At 37.3% G+C, this 11,048-nt stretch overlaps 1 protein-coding gene across 4 annotated transcripts; it reads left to right on the forward strand.

Moving 5' to 3' along the window:
* The first annotated feature begins 762 nt into the window (after positions 1-762).
* Positions 763-10,327, forward strand: LOC114280663 (uncharacterized). Of its 4 annotated transcripts, XR_014331727.1 has the most exons (7): positions 763-989; positions 1,103-1,153; positions 6,485-6,791; positions 6,889-6,918; positions 7,007-7,546; positions 9,297-9,338; positions 9,769-10,327. XR_014331727.1 is itself a non-coding variant. In XM_082873093.1 (5 exons), exons 1-5 carry the CDS (start codon positions 921-923, stop codon positions 7,147-7,149), a joined length of 600 nt encoding a protein of 199 aa, XP_082729219.1. In that variant the 5' UTR covers positions 763-920; the 3' UTR covers positions 7,150-10,323. The 4 variants fall into 4 exon arrangements, 1 of the variants encoding a protein (XP_082729219.1); XR_014331726.1 differs by having other exon boundaries at positions 7,007-9,338; positions 9,769-10,326; XR_014331725.1 differs by having other exon boundaries at positions 7,007-7,259; positions 7,362-10,324.
* The last annotated feature ends 721 nt before the right edge of the window (positions 10,328-11,048 follow it).

Consider the following 11,048-nt stretch of genomic DNA (forward strand, 5'->3'; position numbering starts at 1 on the left):
AAATAATATTTTTATAAGTGAAATTAATTTCTAAAAAATTATATCTATTAATATATTTTCTGTATCTGAATATGTGTTTGATTTCTATATTTTTTTCGATTTAGTGTCTTCATTTAAACACATCACTGCAATTTTGGGGGTCCTGGGGGATCACGGTGCACTACAAGAAAATGTCTTATAAAACATGGAATTTTTTGCGACGGCGCATTTTCTGTCGCAAAAAATGATCTTTTGCGACGGTAGTTATCCCATCGCTAATAAACATACACAAAAAGGTTGATAAATACGGAAGTATTCGTGACGCCTTTGTGTACCGTCGCAAAAATAATTTTTTTGAGACAGTAGAAATTTGCTGTCACAAATAGTGGACAATTTGCGACGACAAATGTCCATCGCAAAAAAGCCATTAGTAAAACGGCGTCGTTTTACCTATTTTTATTTATCTTTTGTGATGGTTAAAATATACCATCGCAAAAAGTAATAAAAAGATTTTGTCCTGCTTCTTCCATTGTTTGGCGCTCGATCATTTTGATCCAAAATCCCTAAATCTTTGAAACAACATCTTTTTTCCCCAAAATCCCCAAACAAGCAACGACGGCGAGCGATGGTGTGGCAACGACAGTTTACAGCTAGCGGTGGTGTGGCGACGACAGTTTACGCATGTATGCTCTCTCTCTCTCTCTCTCTCTCTCTCTCTCTCTCTCTATATATATATATATATATGTATTATATATGTATCATCATCGAGTCCTGCAATGAAATCAAACTCCGATCAAACCTTCGCCGCAAACTTCCTCTCTCACTGCTCTCTCATTCTCCGCTTACCCGAACGCCGTTTGGCTTCTCTCTCTTTTCAATCCACCAATCATGCTTCATCTTACCCCTCCATTCCCTCTCATTTCACTTCCACCGTCAAATCTATGTCCCCTTCAATTCACTCAAACCTCACTCAACGTCACATCCTAGTCCTCAATGTCATCGCTTGTGCAGTACTCTCTCTCTCTCTCTCTCTCTCTCTCTCTCTCTCTCTCTCTCTCTATGTGTGTGTTTAATTTAAGAAAATGAATACTTGAAGACTCAGTGAGTTTGCTTATTTTTACAGGTAGCAATTTTTGCAACTTGGCTCTTTTGCTCTGCAATACCAACTTTATTGGTTTGTAACCTTTAATTCCTGCCTCTACTATATCCTAGTTTTCTTTAACAATATCACTAATCAATTGTATTTGAAATTTGGGAGAAATTGAAGCTGAGGCTATTCAAATTGGCCATTCCTTTGGCAACATGCTATTTTTTTTTTTTGTTTAAATATATTTGTTTCACAGTTTTTATGCAATTAATGTTGCTATTATGTGATCTACTCAAGGCTTTCAAGAGAGCAGCCGAGTCACTAGAGAAGCTGTTAGATGTCACACGTGAAGAGCCAAAAGAGTGGAAGAGAGAGGGATGGGTGTGAGGGGATGGGGATCATCTGAGATGAAAGTCGTGAGGGAGATAGAGGAGGCTTGATGGTGGGATATAGTGATGTTTATTTTAAGGATATATTGTGTGATGTCCTTCTAGTGAATTCTGTGAAAGTGAGATCAATGGTGTGAGATAGTGAGATCAACGCTTTGAATTATTATGTGATGGCCTTCTGATCACTTTTTAAATTAGTTGACTTTTTAAAAAATTAATACTAAACAATGCCTAAGAATATGTAGCGTATATATACTTTCTTAGTGCAAGATTTTCAGTATGATGGCCTTCTAATCACTTTTTAAATTAGTTGACTTTTTAAAAAATTAATACTAAACAATGCCTAAGAATATGTAGTGTATATATACTTTCTTAGTGCAAGATTTTCAGTATGATGGCCTTCTGATCACTGGGTTAGGGTTTCTTTCTAATCAAAAAGAGAGAGACAAATTTTCAGTATTTCACCTACTTTTGATGAGATTGGTGTTCTAATGTATTATGATCTTTTTTAAAGATCATGAAACCACTAGTTGATTGGAGTCTTGAAAGGTATCAATCACATCCAAACTCTGACATTAACTGGTGATACATACTTTCTTAGTGCAAGATTTATGACTTAACATGTAATCATCTTACTTAATATGTAAGATTTGGTGCTAGATCTCTTATTAAAGCAACAGAAAATTAAAAAACGATGATGTGACAAAGAAGTTGACATTAATAGGCAAATTAGAGAAAAAACAACCGTAAAGGTCATTGACTAATGGATACCATTAATGCATTAGTGCATGACCACATGTATTAGATGGGGAGGTAAAAGTTTAACAAGCACAAACATTTAGAACTAAGTGTCTTACATGTCAAAACTTGTATTTTGTAGATCTAAATGTCTTACTCAAAAGTTTTTTAAACTTAAGGAGTCTGAACGAATATGATCTTCATATTCCGTCTCAAATCAATTCATTTTAGATCCTTAAAATTTAATGGATAGCTAAATTCATTGCTAAGGAATGGAAGTGTACTACTTGTTTTGAGAGATGAGGGTGTAATTATTTTTGTTTGCATTTTTTTTTCCTCGCTCTTAAAGCCTATAATGTTCTGTGCACCTCTTGATGTTCTAGACATGTTGAATTAGTGATGGAATACTTGGTATTTTGCAGCATTTTTATGTCCCACGTATTATTGTATAAGTATTTCATTTTTTATGTTTTCCCATCAAATCGGTAAATAACTAACTGGGATAAGACCACCTACCTATTTGAGAGAAATTGGACGGATAGGTATCATGGTGCATAAATACGTAAGTATTATATTTAGAGTTACTTTGATAAGATATTTTTGTAGATGTGTGCAGCAGCGATATTTGAGGGAAGTACAAATGATGGATAAAAGTTGGATTGATTTGCCAAATAGGATGTCGAGGGAATACATTAATGAGATTGATGAATTCCTTGCGTTTGCCTACACTAATAGGGTTGAAAGTTCTATGATCAGTTGTCCGTGTAGGAAGTGTGAGAATCGATACCATCTTGTACGAGAGGGTGTACGAGAGCATCTGATTTTGAATGATTTTTTTAAAAAGTACAAACATTGGATTAATCATGGGGAATCTTACGTATCTCTGCATGGTAATCGAGAGAATGAAACATTGGCTAATTTAGACATTGGGGATGATATGGTTGAAATGATACATGGGGATATGGAAAATTCACATGCCGGTACAAGTGTTGAGGGTAATGAACCACAGGGGCCTGATCCCCATACATCTGAACCCCAGCTCGGTCCAAATGCAGAGACTGCAAAGTATTTCAAACTTCTTCAAGATGCACAAAGTGAATTGTATCCGGGTTGTCAGAAATTCACATCTTTGTCATTTATTGTTCGACTTCTACATTTGAAGGTGCTTAATCAATGGACAGACAAGTCTGTTGACATGTTGCTTGAGTTATTGAATAAGGCATTCCCGTTGGGTGTGAAACTCCTGGACTCATATTATAAAGCTCAAAAGGTCACAACAGATTTGGGCTTCACATATGAGACGTGGGATACATGTCCCAACAGTTGCATGTTGTTTCGAAACGAGGACGCCAATCTTGATAAATGTGTCATATGCAACAGTTCTAGATAGAAATCAAATGGTGATGGTAGTTCAAATGGTCTTAACAAAGGTGGCAAACAAATAGCTGCAAAACAAATGAGGTATTTTCCTTTAAAGCCAAGGTTGCAAAGGTTGTTTATGTCATCCAAGACAACCAAGTTAATGAGATGGCACGCAGAGGAAAGAACTGATGACGGTGTCTTTAGGCATCCTGCTGACTCCCTTGCATGGAAAAATTTTGACCGTCGGAATATTAACTTTAGTAATGATTGTTGAAGTGTAAGGCTTGGCTTAACATCTAATGGTTTTAACCCATTCAGGACGATGAACATAGTTCATAGCACTTGGCATGTTGTGCTCATTCCATACAACTTGCCGCCATGGATGTGCATGAAGCAACCATTTCTAATTTTATATGTGCTTATTGACGGCCCGAAAGGACCTAGTGACAAGATTGATGTGTATACGCAACCGTTGATTGAGGAGTTGAAAGAACTATGGAATGACGGTGTCTCCACATTTGATGTATCAACAAATCAAATGTTTCAAATGCATGCAGCTTTACTGTGGACAATTAGTGATTTTCCTGCATATGCAAACCTGTCAGGATGGAGCACTAAAGGCGAATATGCATGTCCTTGTTGCAATAAGGAAACTACATCGTGTTGGTTGAAGCATAGTAGGAAACAATCATGCTTGGGTCATCACAGATTTTTACCTAGTGGCCATAAATTCTGAAAGGATAAAGTATCATTTGATGGTAGTCGGGAAGTCAAACTCAAACCAAAATTGTTGTCTGGAACTGAGATGTTGCTACAATTAGAATCTGAGGGTATTTTAACCCAATACAAGAGGGATGACCTTAAAGAGAGGCATAAGAGACAAGTAGTGAAGCTGGACATCGCACCTATAGCTGAAAGAAAAAGAGTATCTTTTATAAACTGCCATATTGGGAGCACAATCTAATAAGACACAACATCGATGTGATGCATATAGAGAAGAATGTTTGTGACAATATGTTGTGGACAATATTAGGGGTTGTAGGAAAATCGAAGGATGGTGTTAATACTCGACGTGATTTACAAGATATGAATATTACAAAACCCCTACATTTGCAGTTAAGAGGGTCGAATAAAGCTTATTTACCACCAGCACAATTCACAATGGCCAATGATGAGAAAGATTTGTTCTTGAAAGTGTTGAAGGAAGTAAGAGTTCCCGACGGGTATTCATCCAATATATCACGTCGTGTGCGCTCACATGATAGAAGTATTGGGGGTCTTAAGAGCCACGATAGTCATATTCTGATGCAACAACTTATTCCATTGGCTATTCAAAGATTGTTACCGAAAAATGTAATTGAACCCTTGATTGAATTGAGCAACTTCTTTAGACAATTGTGTTCCAAAGTGAATCGTGTGACGAATTTGCAATATATTCAAGATCGTATCACCGTAACACTTTGTCATCTAGAGAAAATATTTCCTCCGACGTTTTTTGATATAATGGAGCACTTGCCTATACATCTAGCTGACGAAACTTTATTGGCTGGAGCGATTCAGTTTCGATGGATGTATCCAATTGAGAGGTATCTTCTTACTTTGAAGCAATATGTGCGTAATAGAGCTCATCTTGAAGTTTCAATTGCGAAAGGATATCTTATGGAAGAGTGCATGAATTTTTTTTCACAATATCTCAATGATGTGGAAACCAAATCTAATCGACCCGTGAGGAACTATAGTGGTGATGATAATCTGGGTCATGCTGTTGGTGAAAACACAAGCTTTTATCTTGATAATACTTATTGGGTACAAGCTCATCGGTATATCTTATTCAATACAAGCGCGGTTTAACCATTCATAAAGTAGGTTATGTCACTTACTCAATATTTTATTATGTTTTATTGAATTTTGAACCATATTTTTTGTATTGATAAATTTTCAATTTACACAGCAAACACCTTGAAGTACTTAAGCTCAAAATGCCTCGTGTCGACGATCATCAGCTTCGACGTAAACATTTTGAAACTTTTCACATTTGGTTCAAGGAACATGTATTTATTTAAGTCTACAGATTCTAGTTACCTAAGTCGAACTACATTTTAAATTTTACATTTTTGTTTTAAATAGGTCCAAACTTTACGAAGGACTACTAATGTCAAATTTTCTGAAGAGATTATTCTATTGGCAAACGGTCCTCATAACCTGGCAAGGAGGTTCAAGGGATATATAATGAATGGGTTTCGGTATCAAGTAAAGGCCATGGATGACCGTTGACCACACAAAATTGTGGTGTAGCTTTGAAGGCAGATACCATAAGTTATGTTAGTCGGAAAGACAAGAATCCTCGTGTGGGGTCTGTGTACTATTATGGACAATGGACAGATATTGTTGAGATTCGATATTCCAATGAGAAGAAACATGTGTTGTTTAAGTGTGATTGGATTGACAACATTCACGGAAAGAAAGAAGATGTATTCAATTTCACGTTGGTCAACTTCAATCATTTGTTGTACCGAAATGATTGAATTACCAATGAACCTTTCATCTTAGCATCCCAAACAAAGCAACTTTGGTATGTTGCAGACCCGTTAGAACCAAACTGGCAAGTGGTGGTGAAGATGTCTCAAAGAGGTTTATTTGATATGAGTTCGACTGATCCACAAATCGAGCCATATATGAGCCGACAATTGGAAGAAAATATAATGCTTTGTGATGAAGAAGTTGGTTGGGTGAGGGAAGCCACAGAAGGGGAAATAGTTGATGTTCAAATAGACTGATATTTAATCAACATTAATAATTGAATTAAGGCCAAGTTTGTAGTTAATCATCAGTTTCTTAATGTCATATTAGTTCAATTAATGTCATATTATAGTTGATTCAAAACTATTCTTTATGTTTCTAATGTCAATTAATGTTATATTGCTTGCAGATTATTACGAGAAGGAAGAGGAAGCCTGATCATCCCCTGCGCATGATGTCCGATGTGGTACATAACAGGACATCAGTAGCACCACCATCAGAGGAGGCATCACATCGACCACCATCGGAGGGGCCATTAGTGCCACCACTATCTGACCAGCCATTACAGCGACCACTATTATTGGCACCACTATTAGAAGAGGCATCCCAGCGACCACCATCAGAGACGCCATTAGTGCCACCGCATCGACAACCATCAGTGGCACCACAGCAACTATCATCCCGACTAGAGTCATCATCTTATGAGCCATCCGCAGGTATATAAATTTGCTTTGATTTGTATGAAAATTATTTAAATATACATTTATTTATTCTCATTATATATAACTTTTTTATTCTCATTGTATTTTCCAGACCATTCGACTTCTTCACAGCCCACCTCAGGTTTAACAATTCGATTTGTATTGACATTATTTAAATTTACATTTGTTTATTATCATTGCATATTGTTTATTGTTATTGTATCTCGCAGGTCATGTTAGTTCTTCATCAACCTCGACTAGGCGTGGTAGAGGACGTGCCAAGGGCATTAAGGAGTGGGGTACTGGTACAAAGTTGGACATACAATTTGATGAAAATTACTGCCCAATAGGGGATAACGTGTCTCTAAGTTAACTACTTAACTTGGCATTATTGTGCGAAATGGTAACACTATTCCTCTTACTTTTCTTGACTGAAACACTGTGCCTGATGATATTCTTGATGCTATCTGGAAGGATGTAAAGGTAAAAGTATATTTTTGTTCAAAAATTCAAATTCCAAAATTGTGTTATTATTATTTAAACTTTGAAATTGTGTTTTATAGAACAATTTGAATATATGTCCAGACGAGTATAAGCCAATCTGCATGAAAACCTGCAATAGCATATGGAAGGATCACAAGAATAAGATTAAGACTAAGTATTTCAAGCCTAGAAGTTCTTATCCTGATCTGAAGAATGATGTTTCTTTGCACATTGTGCCAAACCAGTGGGAAGAACTTGTGGATTATTGGTGTACTTCCGATGCTGAGGTATACAAATAAGTTATATGTGTGATATTTAAACATACAAATCATATTTATATACGTACATTTGTTGAACCTGTTATAGAAAATTACAACTAGGAACACTAAAAATCGGCGAGCTCACGGCATAGCTCATACTACAGGGCGTACTACTTTCACTCAGATACTGCATGGGGTTTATATTTTATTGTTTTATTTTTGTACATAAATAAACATTGTATATTTGCAAATTATTTGGATTCTAATTTTCATATTTCTAAAAATATCTAGATGACCAATAAAGGGGAGTCTACTGATAAGATGAATGTTTGGCTTATGACACGTAGAGCAGATGACCCTGAGGTTATCCAGACCGTCGTAGTTTCCAAACACCTAACATTGTATTTAAAGTTTATTTTTTATTTTTTGTGTGTCAACCATCTTAATTTGGCATATACTTGTATGTCTTATTCAATACAGGATGAGTTTAATCGTGAACTCTCCATGCTACCTGAGGATTGTCAGACTTTGGAAGCTAGGAATCCCATTTTCCATGAGTTGATAGGTCATGACGGACATGAATATTATCGCACATACGGGAGAACTGTGCCTCGGAGAGCGGTGTATAAAGATAGTTGTAACGACCCAGAACCGTATACCATGATTACCAGTAATTAATTATGTGTTAGTATGATTTAATTGAAGATTATCTGTTGAACTTAGAAAATACCTGTTGAGATTACGACTTCGGGACTGAAATTGATGACCGTAATGGGTTCAGAAAACGAAATTGAGCACGCCTATGTGATACCGGGAATTTTTAGAGCCATTTGGGAAAATAAATTGAGAACTGAATTTCGTCTGATTTGTTAGGCCATGTTTGGCTCAAAGTTTGGCACAATTGTTTATAAATGATATATAGATAAGTATAAGGGCCTTTATTGACTCTTTGACTCAAAAAGCAAAAGAGAAGAAAAAAATCTGGAAAGGAGAGAGAGAGAGAATTCGTGAGAAAGGGGAAGAAGAGGAGGAAAGAGAGAGTCAAGCTAAATCTTCTACAATTAAGTGATTAAGGTAAGGATTCCTCTCTAATTTCCTGAAATAAGGTTGATACATCAATGATCTCGTGTTAAATAAGAGGATTGAAAGGGGAAATATGTTTAATTTGAGCATCCATGGCATGAATAGATGATTTATGGTTATATTTGTCATATTTTGAAGAAGAACCTCCATGGATTTAAGAATGAAGCTTTTATGCTCAAGTTTATGATTTTCTATTTTACTCCAAGATTTGAACTTCTATTGTTCCATATGGGTTTTGATTTGAAGTTTTGATGTTGATTTAAGATGGGTTTTAAGTGTTTTGGGTCTTGGATTTCATAAATGTGGAAAGTGATTTTGTAAAGAGGAGAATGAAGCTTGGAAGAAGAACCAGAAATTTGGATTTTTGCTCTGTACGCTCGAGCGGAGGGAAGCCCGCTCGAGCGGTGAAAACAGCCTCCCAGCAGTTTTGGGACTTTTTACAGTACGCTCAAGCGGCCAAAGTGGCGCTCGAGCGGGACGGCCTTTTTCAAGAAAACTTTGGGGAAGTTGCAGACTTGATTTTAACATGTTAATTGCATCATTTATCATCTTATGAACATGAAATGAGTATGAATCAAAGTAAAGAAAGATTAGAATGAACATGAAATGAAGTAAAGGAAAGAATAAAGTGCATGAATTACAGGATTTAATGATAATGTGTATTGAGAAATGTGTGATATGTTGATATTTGCAGGTCAAGATTTGAAGACCGTGCATTCGGTTTCGGAAACCCTCTGTGAGTAACATTTCTGTAAAGATATGTTATTATGAACTATGTTTTAAATGTATTACGTTATGCTATGCTTTGAAATGAGAATGTTTTCCGTGAATGAATGTCCTGATTTGCGAATCTAGTATGGCATCCATAGATAGTTGGGTCATGGGGGCGGGAACATGCAGGCCCATGCGTCATGAGTCATGGGGAACGGCATGGAAGGACAAGCCCATGACTAGTTACGAGATCTCGTAGACTGTTGACTGATAGACTGTTATGAAGGTTCTGTGGAGTATGCCATTACGTATGTTCTTATGATGACTGATGACTGATATATGTTTATGATTGATTTATTGTGGATTTATGAAAATGTCGGACTTCGTTCACTAACCTCTTTACTGTTATGTTACTTGCTGAGCTCTAGCTCATTGTTTGTAATTATGTATTATAGGTGAGCATTCTGGAAGTCAAGCCTAGGCGGGTTCTCGAGCTGAGCCGCTGTTTTGAAGCCTAACAAGTGTTTTGTGTGCTCCGAGCCGGGGCTAGGCCTGGAAGGCCGTTTTGTGAGCTTTGTCTTGTTGTATCTGTGGCTTTTGCCTATGTGTTGTATATGATCTTTTATTGTATGTGATGTAATGTAGTGGGTAAATTAACATTTTTGGCATGTAATGTATGTTCATATAAATGCACAGCTCTTTGGACTATTAGTGGTTATTATTTTCGCTTCCGCGAGCCCTTTTATTCATGTTTTGTATAGCAAGGCCTGTGGTAATCTAGGATTACTGGCCGGTCTCGTTGCCAAACTTCTAGGGGCGAGTTTGGGGCGTGACAATAGTGCTGGGCCATCACAATCAACACCCCAGCCATCGACTATTGTTCAGATCACCCAATAGGTTTGTGCGGAGCTAAGGGATGAGTTGAGGAAGGAGCTGAGGAGGAGATGCGAGTAGAGTTCTCTACACATTTATAGTAGATGAGAGCTGAGATGATGGCCATTGTGTCACAGGGGGGCGAGTGTGGATCCCAGCAGACAGGTTTGATATAAATTAAATTGTTTGATAGTTAAATTTTCACACAACATATATGTACATATGTATAATAAAATTCAAATATGATTAACACATTATGTGTTGACTATCATAGGTTCCTGATGCATCGAGTGGCCACCGGGCATTTAGGGAATCTGCAGGAGATGAGAATCCATATACACCACCACCAGAAGATCAAGTATAAAATGTATCTTTGCATTCTAAGCTAAGAATAATCATAAATTAACTGTACACAGCCCAAAAGGATAAAGGTTAGGTACGAAACTTGGCACACACGACCACCTAGGCAAGAGAGACTTGTAGGAGAAAACGGGACTCCAATCGAATTCCCGATTTGGGAGTTAGAGCCGAATTTCGGTCTAGGCAAACTAGTTCATTAAGAAATTTGAATTCGATGTGTTGATGTCCCAAAATCGCCAAATGGCGTCAGTTTAGCACGAAACTTGGCACACACGACCGCCTAGGCACGAGAGACTTGTGGGAGAAGACGGGACTCCAATCGGGTTCCCGATTTGGGAGTTAGAGTCGGATTTCACTCTAGGCAAACTAGTTCATTAAGAAATTTGAATTCGAGGCGTTGACGCCCCAAAATCACCAAATGGGGTCGGATTAGCACGAAACTTGGCACACATGACCACCTAGGCACGAGAGACTTGTGGGAGAAAACGGGACTCCAATTGGG

The sequence above is a fragment of the Camellia sinensis genome, chromosome 6 (genome assembly GCF_055761805.1).
Source record: "Camellia sinensis isolate YWXY chromosome 6, ASM5576180v1, whole genome shotgun sequence".
In the NCBI taxonomy this organism is placed as follows: Eukaryota; Viridiplantae; Streptophyta; class Magnoliopsida; order Ericales; family Theaceae; genus Camellia; species Camellia sinensis.

What these genes read in the sequence shown, in the direction of transcription:
- LOC114280663 (XM_082873093.1), top strand. Translation starts at nt 921, where the DNA reads ATGTCCCCTTCAATTCACTCAAACCTCACTCAACGTCACATCCTAGTC. An exon ending in CTGCAATACCAACTTTATTG is followed by an intron (nt 1,154 to 6,484) that starts GTTTGTAACCTT and finishes TATTGCTTGCAG; the next exon opens with ATTATTACGAGAAGGAAGAG. An exon ending in ATCTTATGAGCCATCCGCAG is followed by an intron (nt 6,792 to 6,888) that starts GTATATAAATTT and finishes TGTATTTTCCAG; the next exon opens with ACCATTCGACTTCTTCACAG.